Source organism: Plectropomus leopardus, chromosome 21 (genome assembly GCF_026936395.1).
Source record: "Plectropomus leopardus strain MGB_pleo_1.0 chromosome 21, ASM2693639v1, whole genome shotgun sequence".
NCBI classification, from domain to species: Eukaryota; Metazoa; Chordata; class Actinopteri; order Perciformes; family Serranidae; genus Plectropomus; species Plectropomus leopardus.
This window is the reverse complement of record NC_142196.1, coordinates 14,132,500-14,146,038: the sequence shown is the minus strand read 5'-3', so window position 1 is coordinate 14,146,038 and position 13,539 is coordinate 14,132,500. Positions and strand designations below refer to the sequence as shown.

Genomic DNA, 13,539 nt, shown 5'->3' with positions numbered 1-13,539 from the left:
CCATTGTAACCAATTTTCACTGGGGAAGGGAATTTGATTTCACTAGAGATCAACATATCTGCCTGAATCTCATATCATTTTAAGTCCACATTGATGCATAGCTACGTCAACGTGCTAGTTTTGCTGAAGTTTTGAGAGTGGAGCGGAGCAAAGTAAAAACAAGCTATGATGACTGGTGATATTAAGAAGATATGTTGATATAGAACAGCCTCCATAGCAGCATCTATCTTATGTATTGCACTTTACATTGTTGTATTAACCCTCATTGGTTGTGGCGTACAGCTTGATAATGCTTGATAGTGGCATTAGTCCCACTTGTGGTGCTAATTGCCTAATTGTTGCTCTTTGGATTGATTGCTTTTTTAATCGAGAAACCGTTGTTACATGTCATGATGCCAGACGAATCATTCAACTCTATGGAGTGGGTGTATTCAAATGTCTGCACAGAGGCAATATGTTTGTGACATTTATATCTATGATAATTGCCAAATGTTTTCTCCTCCCTGATTTATAGGTGCCCAGGTGCCATCCTACATTTCCCAGAACATTTCTCTGCTGTACCTGCTCACATGGTGTCTGGAGATCAGAAGTGTTCCTAAGAAGGTACTGAATGTGCAGACATTGCCCCACAGCTTCTTACTCTGTAATTTGCTTTTACCAAGCTGCTTTCTGATGTGACACACTGAGACAATATCAGCAGAATAAGTGGAATACCAGCATAATAAGTGGAAAGACATTTTTTAAGCGTCATGTTTTCTCTGGCTAGAGCACACTGCTTTTATTGGTGTTGTCAAAGCTTGGAGAAAAGTATATTATATTTTAGGAAGAGGTGCAATTATATTTGACACAGATGTCCCTGTTTATTTTAGGATGATTAAGGTTACTGAACAGGCATATGCATACTCAAATAGTCTTTGTCAGGACAGGGTGTGGGCTGATAAGATTTGCATGGGTTCATAATGTGCTTTGAAAAGCTCAGGCATGACTGAATTTACTATAAGCGTACGTCCCAGGCTTAAATATTGATTAATTGTACCTGGTCCTCTGTGGTGAATTAGATTAAATGAACACTTCACCCATAAAATGACTACTTGTATATCAATTACTCATGCCTTGTTACCTTGAATTTGTGAAGAAAACTTTGTTTTTCAAACGTAACTCCATGAAAAACAGCCATTATGTTGATTTATTGATTGATTAAGGACCAAAAACATCCATTATCAAACTCACAAAACTTGGGCAGTAAAATTCCAGGTCGCATTTATCCAGTTGTATGCTCAGTACTTCCCAAATACATGCATTTTTGCAAAAACCTCACTAATTAAAACTGACCTGAAAAGTGACTTATTTGTAAGACTTGATAAATGAGACTTGGATCAAACTGCATGAGTTGTATGAGTTTGTAAACAGATGTTTTGATATAGTTTTGCTGCTTTTAAAGGCAGTCCCCAATAACTCAATAAATCAGTAAACCAATTTGCAGTTTTCCACGGAGGCATTCGAGAAAAGGCTTTCTTCACAAATCCAATGTAGTACAGCATGACTTATTTACAAATGGTCATTTTGTGGGTGAAATATTCCCTTAACAGCTGATGTGAGGAAATGTCAAATGTCCACAATGTTGAGCTTTGGTAGAGCCTAAACTTTAGCAGGTGACCTGCATGACTTCCACCTGGTTGTGTGACATTTCCAAAATTATTTGAAATTCTGTCACTATAGTGTCAGTCGCTAACTTGTGTAACTGCCAGTACTCCTTGTCTAATTCCCATTTCTCAAGTTATTTACACCCGTATTCTGATATTTACTGCATAAGGGTTAGGGTTCATTATTTAAGAAAAAACATTATAGTCTAAACAAATTGAAAAACATTCATTTCCCTCTAACATGAGCTGCAACAGTAGTTTACTGCTCTGTGTAAACAGCACACTGAAAGATGAAATAAAAGGGGACTATTTGTAAATAATGTCAAATATGGCAAATATCCAATGGCTTCTTTATGAATATAGCATTTTAAGTATTGCTCAGCAGGAAGCACTGTTGAAAGCATAAAATAACACAGCACTTATGACACAGTATATGAACTTATAGCACACTGCATAATAGGATTTTTTTTAAACAACATGTTTTTATTTTTAAGCCCAAAACAAGAAATGATATTCCTTGGTCGGTATGACACATTAAGAGACGTTGGGAACATTAATCCTGATTTCTGCAGTGTTTTTTATTAGAGAAGCTTAATTTAACTGTCCCAATCAAATTGATAATGTGTCATAAAGACATCTTAATGGTAATAGCTACCATCGGTTCAGTTCCCTGCTGTATATAAGACATGTGCACAGACTCATTTTATCCTCTGTGTTATAAAATTCCTGCAGAGAAATTGTCTCGGGTCAAGCTGTTGTCTACAGACTTACAAGGCTGTAAGAGTTTTATTTTACAATACCTGTCTGTGTAACCCAAGCAGTTAATCTGCTTTACTAAAGCAGTTATAGAACCTATAAGTTTTATACTTCATGATTTTTAGGATAGTTAAAGATAATTACCTCAGCCTCTTGGTAAGTCCAATTCCATATAATATTTATAACTGCATCAAATACAGAAAGATATACCTGGCATGTCATGGCTTGCCATTTCTACTGAGACTAATTTGAATTTTACTACTGAAGCTATTCAGACACTGTATCAGATACACAGTTTTTGGACATAAGTCAAATAATGGTAAAGTGCTGCCTTTACAGGACAGATTGGAAGATGGGGATAATATTTTTTTCAGTGCAACAAATGTAACTAATCTCTCCATACATGCACTCTTAAACTAATGAATCACCGGAATTAAACAATACACTTATGCATGACAAATATTCAGAAGTTGTGATTACTGTATCAGAGTAATTTATGGTTGCGGAATAAACTAAAATCACTCCAAAAAGTTGCATTTTAATATTTCTTAATGATCCACTTTAATCCTGTAATTTGCATTAGAGCGAACAAACAGATTAACAATCAGTGATGAAATACCAGTTTAACAGCAGAATGTCTTCTGCAAATTTAACAAGAAATTGGTTGCATTAATTGATTTTGATGGATTTGTTTTAAGGATTAAAGAATGCCTCCTTGCTTTGCTAATTTCTGAGTTGCTTTAAGAACATTTAAAAACCAAAGGATCGTTTTGTGAGGGCCGAAAGTGCATTGCAAATGATGAAATGGCTGTATTCCACAACTGGGCTGGTGTCAAGGTTTAACTGGTGTTGAGGGAGAATTATTAAATGTATATCACGTAGGTGCAAGGCTATCGAAAAACTGCATATATAAAGAAAAACGTAACGCCTGCATACTTACTCCTTGCTGCAAAAGTCTGGTAGATTCACATGGATTTAAGATTTCTTCTGTTTGCTCTTACTTAATACAATAGAATTTTGGAATGAAGGTGATGTAGACTGATGTATGTGCTGATTATTCATAGAAAGATAGTTTTTTTTTTAAATCTTACACATTTTCTGGAATTCTTTCAAAATATCTCCTTTCATCTTGTTGTTATATTAGAGTCAAAGGATTTTTTTTCTACAGAGGGATTTTTGAACATCTCTTTTTATCCCTCCATGAATACGAAAATACTGTCAACAGACATGAGAATATCAATTTTCGCCATGTTTTTAGGATTAAGATGTAATATAAATCAGGCTATGAATGATATATGAATAAACCTCCCTGTAAAAACCTTCAGAATATAGATATGAATAAAAGTGGAAAGTTTGCTGTATGTAAGTGCAACTGAAGTTGAGATTTTTGGCTCAGAGTATGAGAGAGGAGGTAATGTATATATACTAAAATTCCATACATTTTAGACAAAACATGAGACACTGGGTTAAAAATGTAATTAATATATATTACCATGAAATCTACCCCTGTTAATTTCTTACATTAAGACATTTTTTTTATATTACACATTTTCTCAAATTTCTGTTTAAATATGCAAATGAGACATTATCTATGAAAATATGCACCATTTGCATAAAACTTCCAGAACAAACATCTGAATTAAAATAAATATCTATTTTGGGATGTTTTCTTTCCAGAAGAAGACATTTTATTGAAGCAAAATTGCCTAAAATATTAACCAGTGCTTAAGAAGAAACTGTTTTCACCTCTAGTGTCTCACCTTATGATATCAGTTTGATCATTTGTAGAATGGCAGTTGTATAACTGTTTTCCTGATGTATTTTTTTCTATGTATTTTATTGAATTGTTATTGTCAGTTGTTTTACCACCCTGAATGGTTTAGACAGTTCAGCACACCATATTGATGTTCATTGTGTATAAATACAGGTGTGGTCTCAAATATTTTGGTCTTATGAAGATCCAAGTTGGATCGGATTGGATTGAAACATTTTTATGATTTTTTTTTTAAAAGGAGTATGTGTGGAGGCGCTACTATTTTCTTCTTTTCATCAAGGTTCGCCTCCACAGTTTTCATTTACCTTGAAAACTAGCAAAGACTTTCATTTTATATGGTTTGCTTGCAATGTGGCATTGAGGTCTTTCCTACTACAGTGTTAGAAATGTATCAAGTGCCTCTTCTTTTCACAGTTATGAATGGAAACCTAAGGCAGAAAAACAGCAAGAAATCAGGACTATTGCTGCTGACGGAGGTGCAGAGCAGCTTTTAGTGACTTAACATCTGATTTCTGTGTCTCTGTCAGGCATTCCTCCGAGCGCTGGTGGAGCATACGGGGGACAGCGTGCAGAGGAGGAGACTGCAGGAGCTCTGCAGTAAACAAGGCGCTGCAGACTACAACCTGTATGTGAGAGACCCGAGCCTCAGCGTCTTGGAGCTTCTCACAGCCTTCCCTTCCTGCTTGCCTCCTCTCAGCCTCCTAATAGGTCAGAGCACCTGCTGTTATCTATCTCAGTCAGTCAGTCAGTCAAAAGGTCCGAAGTTCTCTGAGATCATAATAATCATAGTTATTGGGTAGAAATCATCCTCGCTATGTGTATTACATAACAGGCTATGTGTAAACCACTCTGAATTACAAAATCAGATCAAACAATACCTTATTTTTTATGTTTTATTTGACTTTCTCTTCACGTTCCATAGCAAATAGATGCATTTTATGCATAAGAGCTTTTCAGTGACTAATGAAAAAATGACTAATATATTGGCAAATTCACCTTGATTTTTTTTCCACCTTGTTTGTTTTTCTTTCTTTAAAAAATATTATAATAGATGCTGGTTTAATTAAATGCAGACTTTCATGTTGCCTGAAGCAAATGGGGAATTACTGTGATTGACATGAGACTGGGATTTAGACTGCTCCTGAACAAAAATGTACAAGTATTTTTCAGTTGAGCAGCTTTATCTATATGATTTTTTTCATCCAGTAGGGGTCACTGTAGTCCCAGTAAAGTGAGCTTCGTGAGCCAAGTCTTTAGGCTGCTTTTGTGAGAGCATTTAATTATACTGAATGGTCAGACCGTGTACATCAGAGGGCTCCCCAAAGGATCAACACTCATTTCCTTGTCTCATTTTAAGTCCGTGTAGCTCCAATATGGTTTTTGTGTCGCAGTTTCTGTGGATATAATGGCAGTGTTATAGCTGCAAGTCAAGAGATATTTTCTCAGTTTATATAGAATTTCCCTCTGTGCTAATAATATTGATCATTTTTTGCTTCTGCCTGCCATCCATACGTTCTCTCCTCTGACCCTTTGAGCCAACAGTTGGTGGAAAACTAACATTTTCTCCTAGCTCATTAAGATAGTTGGCTGGTCATTCGGTATAGATCTAATAAACGTTGACTGAAACTTACCAGACAGTGAAATTAGTTGGCTTCAGCTTTACATACAAGTTGAGTTGTCCTCTAAAACAGCTGTGTCACAGCTCTTGGCCTTCCCCAATGTCAGTTATTTTTGGCCTACTTGCCAACCACAGCACCTTTTTTTGGTTGTGAACTGATGCAGAAATTGGGAATCAGGCCGATCGTGCCCTCGTGAAAAATGTGGTGCTAGAGGGCCTTCAGGGCAACAGCTGTTATTCGAGGGACAGGGGGGCGTTTACTGTTGAGCCACTGAGCTTTGCAAGGACACAAACGCACAGGGGTCAGTTTGGATCAGAGGTTAATGGTCAACTCTGACTCAGGATGTCGCTGGTAAAGCACACTGCTGCATTTTTGCGCTGTTCTTGGTTCATTACCCCGAGCGAGGAGGAGGTGTTTGCTGATCAGAGTTTATGCTGTTATACACTAACAATAAATAATGAGGTAGGATGTATCTAAGCCCAGATGTCTTTGGCCAAGTACAGGCTGGGTGTAAAAGTAAATGCTGGATATAAATTGAGAAAGATACCTGCTTCCCAGAGTCAGCGCTCTTGTTATATGGTCCATTGTTTCACATAGTGTGTCAGATGAAAACTTTGGGGTCATTGCCCCAGGGAGCTGAATACTGTCCATGAGCATCTTTTTCAATTTACTTTACTGCAGGGCTCAAATAAATTGTACCATAGTGCAGTTTTATTCTTTTTTTTTTCTTTAGCTTGATTGTGACTTGTGGAGGAAAGTAAAGTTAAGTGAAAATATCTGTATCCCAAAAGTCAACCCCCCCCCCCTTTGCTCCAGAAAAGCTTGAAATTTAAAATGAAGTTTTCTGGTCACAGCGAACGCACCGCATATCACATATATTCCCACTTTATTCATTCACGACATAATGAAATGCCAGGGAAAACCTTTAAATGCTTTTGGAAAACCATGAGCTTGCAGGTCTTTTTCTCAGAAGTAACTTGAAATTAGCATTTGTAGGCTATTTAAAAAAAAGAAGAAATCTTCCCAGGGAGAATTCTTCGTAATGCTTTAATGCTAACAACCTCCCTAATTTCATCTGCAGCCAAAGAAACTATCCATATATCTTAAGAAGTATAACTTTTATGTTCAGCCACATTGCTATATCACCCCCCCCCCGTCTAAAATGGTACCTCTGCATATAAATTCCAGCGCAGAGAGACTTTTGAGATGGAATAGATTATATTGTTGTGCAGTATGATCGATGATACCCCAGAAAATGATCATTTCTGAAAACATAGCGGGGACCCTGGGACTGTATTCTTTGGAACACAGACCTTTTTTTGGAATACATATTCTAAGATGTATCCTAGAGCCACTCACTGCAACACCAAAAAAGCAGCTTTGCACCCAGAGGTTTTAAAAGTGATATATCCTTTATATCTACCAGCAGTATCATCACGGTGCAGTGATGTGAGATGATGGATTGATTGTCCTCTGTTTCGGACATGTGCTGTCACTCTGTGATAGAAAGGCAGCAACTCGAGCGCCGTGCAGCTGCAGAGGATTGTGTTAACGTACATGATACACCGTTTGATGGAGAGGTGTGTGTTTCCATCAGGTGCTGATGGAAAGGATTGCAGGATATGTTGTATGTGATGATTTGTCCAAATAGATATTGTCCTTCAGGGGGGTTGACTTTCTGATCTTTCTTTTTGAGAAATGTTGAAAACAAAAATTATGTTTTTTTACTTACACTGATGCAACTTAGCCTTAATTATTTAAAAAAAAAGATCTAAAAGCATATTGATTATAACAAAGCAAGGCCTGCCTATTGTCCTGGGTCACTAATATATCAAGATCAAGTCTTAACATTTGAACTTCTTTTCCAGAATAAAAGCCCCCTTCACTAAAGTTTTAATTTATCTGACATCATATCAGACATAGGGCTGACCTGGCGCAATATCTGATTTTCAATGTAATTTTGTGGCCAAAAGAGTTCATGACAACAATATTTGATGTGATATTTATAGAAAATTTGAAAAAAAGAAGATTCACTCAAATCAAATTTCAGTGTGGAAAGAGAGTCTGAAGCCATAACTGTACAAAATATTACAAAAAGAGCAATTACACTTAATAGATAGTGAAAAGGGACCAGATGGTGTTAGGGCAGGGAGACTAAACGAGAACTGGAAGAAGTGGAAATGATTCAAGACGAACTGGGTTATTTACATAATATTATCTGTATATTATTAACACAAATTCATATTTTATTTTTAAATAATTCCTTCAGTTTCAATACTAATATACTTAAATGCTTAAATGTTATGGTTATCGTCAAAACCAGTATACAGCGACAGCCCTAATTAAACATCAAACATAAAAAAAAGACAACTTCAGGTATACAAAATGAAAACATGCGTTAGAAAATTATGTATTCTTCTGTATTCTCATTAATATCAAGTATCCTGACAAAGGACTTTTTCTAAGTAGCTGCTAACTTAAAGGTGTACTTTGTCGTTTACTGTTTGCAGACAAGCTCGCCACCAAAATTGAAAGAAAAAGCCAACCCCAAATTCAAGTTTGTTTAAAGTTTTACTTCACTATATTTGCTTTTTTGCCGGTACTGTTTCTGTTGGATCCCTGTTGCTTTTGGTCTGACACCTGGTCGCGACCTTTATGTATAGCCCTGACCTCACCTGAGCAGTATAAGGATACAAGCCCAACATCCTGAAATAAGAATAATGAGAAAATGAGAAGAATAATTTACAGCCACACACTTCTAGTGGGTCATAAGTGATAATTGAGAGGGATTACTTTTTTGTAATTCTATACATCAAATTCTTTTAGGAAAATCCTGCACAGCATGTTTTATAAATGAACCGAAAGCAAAGAAGATTAAACTAATTTTCTGTACCATTAACATGACACATTGAACAAATCTTTCTGGCGAACATATGGTCTAGTTTCAATAATATAACTCAACTGGCCACACATAGCTCTTTGTATTTAGATAAACCATAAACAATATCATTTTCTGCATCATATTCATACCGTATCATCTTACAGAAATGCATTTTTGGTTTAGTCCGTACGTCATTAGCCTTCCCAAGACCTTGAGCCTGTTGTTTTTTTCTGGTAGTATCTGAAGGAATCTAGATGGATGTTTAGTACAAGGCTGCTGTTTCGTCCAGTATTTTTGTTCAAAACCTTCTTTCAAACTTTTAAGTGCTTCATGCATCACCATTCTAAAAAAAAAGAAAAAGAAACAGCTCAAAGAGATGAAATGGATGTCAAAGTGCGGAGCTGTCTCGCTAACACCCTGAGCTGTTTAGATGTCAGAGAGATCCAGAAAGAGAGGAGAGAGCAGATTTTGTCCAGCTGTTTGTCTTTCCAAGCAATTTAGTAGAAAAATGTGTTATTGTAAGGCCTCAGCTGGTACATATGGAGCAGCTTTACTTTTCCAAGTTTTTCTATCACAGAGATGCAAATTAAGTATAAGAGATTACATGGCAAGCACATCACGCAACTCTCCATCACGATTTTGCCCACATGTAGTGGTCGGTGGCGGGCGTAGAATAGTGATTGGCAAAACTTGGTGCCACCGGCTGAAAAGTTGCCTTGAAAGTTTTCCCGATTTCTCCGACACATTCTCACGTTTGCAATGCACACTACATATTACCCAAAAGAGGGCACCTTCATGGCTGGCATTGAAATAAGGTCTGCATAAGCAATCTGTTTCCTACTGGCTCCACATCTGGACACTTGGGATTCCATAACCCTGAGTTTGTAATTTCATAAATATAGAAGTGTGTCCTAGAAACAAGCTTGTAACCTGGGTGGGGGTTACTGTGGATAGATTGGTCGGTAGGGCGTCTCAACGGAGCGAGGTGACTTTCACTTATTTTGTCTGCTCTCTGTCATGGGTGTCTGTCTGTGTAACAAAATCTTAGCGATACAGTGGGGTGATTGACAGTTGTGCTTGCCTTTCAGAGCATTTGCCGAAACTGCAGCCAAGGCCTTATTCAGCAGCCAGGTAAGGTGACAGAAAAATCTGAATGGATGTTTTGTGCTGCATGAAACTGTGCACAGATGTGCTCCTATAGCATCATTTGTTTGGAATAACAAGTATCCATGAGGATGTCTGTGTGTTACTCTCACCACATGATTGTGGAGACCTCCCAATTTTCTACTAGTGTTTCCTAGCTGCACAATAACACATGATAAATTGTACAAAGACACTGACAGTTCTGCAAGAACTGAATACTTGGATTATGTTTCTGTATAAATTAAAACATCTTCCTAATTTTAGAGTTAAACAGTCAAAGCATAAAGCTGACCACTTTTCCAGTGATTCTAAACAGTGTTTAGATATTGAAACGTTTGCATCAAGCACTGAATTGAATAGACAGACTCTCCTTTTCTATCTTTTTGTAATGCTGATGATATTTAAATGATGGCATGCTAAGAGAATAATTGATTGATCTTGTTTATTTGACAATGGATCTCTTTTATCATTTGCGCAACTGCAACAGAAATATGAACTGCCCTCTTTTCATTTGTTTAGATATTTCTAAATACCCCTGATTAATTCTATTTATACTGGTGAAGATGGAAATAATGTCTCTGAAAATCAAATTGGATTTAAAATCATCATTAAAGACTGGATTTTTTTTTTTTGTCAAAATACATGAAATGATCTGCATTGGATGTGTAATACCACAGAGAATAAGCATAAGATTAATGGTGTCACTTTTGTGTTAGCTTTTTGAGGAGAAAAGAGGTAGTTTTAGGCATATATTTGTTGTGGTAACCCTATAAACTCAGTTTGTTTATTGGGTACCAGACAGTCACATAATAAAACATAGTGATCTCTCACTATTGGCAGCTTAGAAATGCACTGCTTTCTACTGGAGATCTTCTATTTTGTTGTGCCTAACTTCAAAATTATGGGGCATTTGATAGGGTTTATCAAAACAAGGAAACCTTAATGAAAACTTTTTTAGTCATTAAAATGTTTTTTGAGAAGTATTAGTTGTGTTTGTATGTCCCTTTGCCAGAACTTGAATATTGTAGTCCATGTTGTGTGCGCTTTTATAAAATGCCTGGGGGTAAAAGGAAAGGAGTGCGCTGTAAATACTGTATAGCCTTTAGCAAGTTGAGCTTAGTTTAAATAGGCCCAAGTGTTCCTCCTTTTTGCCTCACTTAGCCAGTCATTGATTTGTTCTTCCTGTTAAGATAGTACCCATTAGGTTTACTTTAAAGCTCATGTTGAACAGCAACATCTAACGCAATGTCAAAACTTCTCCGCTTCTCTCATTAGTCCCTCACTTAGCTGCTCGTGTGCGTGTGTATTTGTGTGTGTGCGTGTGTGTGTGCGTGCGTGAACGCGTGCAGAGACAGGAACAGACAAGAGAGATGGTGGCTGTAGTTTATCAGATGGTGCAGAGACATTAGAGGCCTGCATTATTGATGCTGTGGTCAATAGAGGTCTCCAGTGGCCCGCAGGAACTGGAGAGTGAGGGATGAGAGAGCGTGAGAGTTCTTCAGCCGACAGTGAATACTGGAAGGAGAGGAGGGAGCGGCAGTTTTATTGAAGCAAGTCAGACAGGAAGTTATTTTTTCTCACTCCCTCTCCGTATTTTTTTTAGTCTAAAATGAAGCAGACGTCATATTGTTATTCCCAACAAGGGGTAATATTATACTAGAAGGTGCTTCTATAGTTGCCAGGGGTAACATGGAGAGATTGCAGAGTGGCTAAACTAAAAAACTGAAATCACTGTTCAATTTAAAAATATATATCTGCAAGTGTTTGCATTATTTGATTTGATTTATTCATTTAGAACCATAAACAGAGAAAAGATTTTACAAACAAGCAGACAAAGGGTAATATTTACAGACAATGAAAAACATAGAGCAAAAGAAAATGGTCAAACACATGATAACTTTGTTCATGCGTTTGAAAAGGAGCGAGAGGAAGCACAAACTTATTTAATCCCACCCTTTCTCCATAAGTCATTAAATTTTAAATAACAGCTTCATTTTGAATTTATACCTATACTTTAATTAACTAAACATATATGCATATACCCACATACCCAAAATCAAATATAAACAATTTTACATTATTATTTACAGAAAAAAAGAGGAAGCTAAACTAGGTAAAAATAAATATTAAGTAGCCAAATAAATAAACAATAACCCCCGTAAACACCTGGTGATTGCAATGAACTTTTGTAGTTGTTTCCCCAAACTTAAGGGAGGTAAATAAGCAAATAGGACATTGATGATAAATACAAATAGGATTTCAAATTGGTGTATGTTAATTTGTAGTAGTACAAATGCAAGCTTGAACAAACTATAAACAAATTCAAACAAATATTCCATCAATGTCATTTTCCCATTTCCTTTAGTGCTATTAATCAATCAAAATTATTTTTGTATGAGTTTCCAAATGTTGGAAATATCGACCGTAGAGATGTCTGCCGTCTCCATGTATGCTGGAACAAGATGACACTTGGCTGCTGGTGCTCAAAGTGCTAAAAAATATACTTTTTCCAGAAATCATGACCCAGTTACCCAAGATAATCCACAGACCAGGAAGCGTACATCTACTTGTGGATGAGAGGCTCATGCTTGTAATGGTGCAAGATGTAAACATTAAAGTCCGGGTAAAGTGATAATTAAAATGTGTTCTGAGTTTGTCACATCACAGAAATATGTGTTATTAAACACCTGACCAAATTTGAATGACCAAAAAATTGCCAAGTATGTAAAAGAAGGTCTCAAAATCATGAAAAAATGCACAGTATTCTCTGACCTGAAACGCTGGGGGCCTGTCCACTGGAGGAGTGGAGGCCACGCCCAATCACAGGACTATGCTAATGACGCTTCTCATTTTTATACTGCTACATTGTCAGGGGATGGTTGTAGGCCCGCCCAAAAAATCTTATAACAGGAAAATGGTGAAAAACATTCAACCGTCTAACTCCACAATTCAGTGCTATATAGTCTTTGTAACATGTTTTCAACAATCAGTTTCCAACGTTTAGAATGTGTTTTGAACAAATCTCTGAATTCACTTTATACGGACTTTAATGCCGACCTCCTTGGCTAAGCTGAAACCTTAGTTAGCTCTGTGGTTCTAGGTGAGCTAGCAGTATATCTATGCTTTCTTCTGCGTACTGATGCGATGGCAGGTGTACTTCAGAAGGAAGACGATTGTTCCTTAATGAAATCGCTGACATCAAGGTCTGTGGAATATCTTGACTAACCAAGTTGAGTCACTGTCCTTTTCAACTCCCCCCTCCCTCTTTCTCATGAAATTTCACATTTCAAGCATATTTCTGTTTACTTTATGTATTCTGTCTTTGTCTCAAGTAAGATTTAATAAATGTGTTATGCAATGTATAGTGTAGGCTATATTTAGCTTTTTCTTGACTTGTCAGCATTGGATTTATTTTCTGAAAAAATAAAAAAGAATACGGTATGAAAATGTATTGTGTTTCTCAGTGAGCATTTAGGACAGGACTCTGAATCTTAAGCCAGCACTTTGTAAGAATTTATTTATTCATTTATTTGAAGTTTTTTTGTATAGGGAAAAGTAAATGATACATAATTATTCGTATTTTAGGTAATGTGTCATTTAGAAGCACAGTGACTCATCCATGGTAATATTTGCCATCATTCAAGGGTCCACAGACTCAAAAATGTAAAAACTTTATAATTCTATATGGTACCTCTGATGGTACTATAAGGCAATAGTGGAAAA

The 13,539-nt window shown here is 36.6% G+C and overlaps 1 protein-coding gene across 2 annotated transcripts in view; it reads left to right on the top strand.

The window, feature by feature from the left end:
- Positions 1 to 13,539, top strand: part of mtrr (5-methyltetrahydrofolate-homocysteine methyltransferase reductase) — a 31,838-nt gene that overhangs the window by 3,374 nt on the left and 14,925 nt on the right. For both annotated transcript variants that reach the window (XM_042510095.2, XM_042510094.2), the window contains exons 8-10: positions 515 to 603; positions 4,701 to 4,881; positions 9,762 to 9,804. In XM_042510095.2, coding sequence (XP_042366029.2) covers positions 515 to 603; positions 4,701 to 4,881; positions 9,762 to 9,804 — 313 coding nt within the window. The remainder of the gene's footprint in view (positions 1 to 514; positions 604 to 4,700; positions 4,882 to 9,761; positions 9,805 to 13,539) is intronic.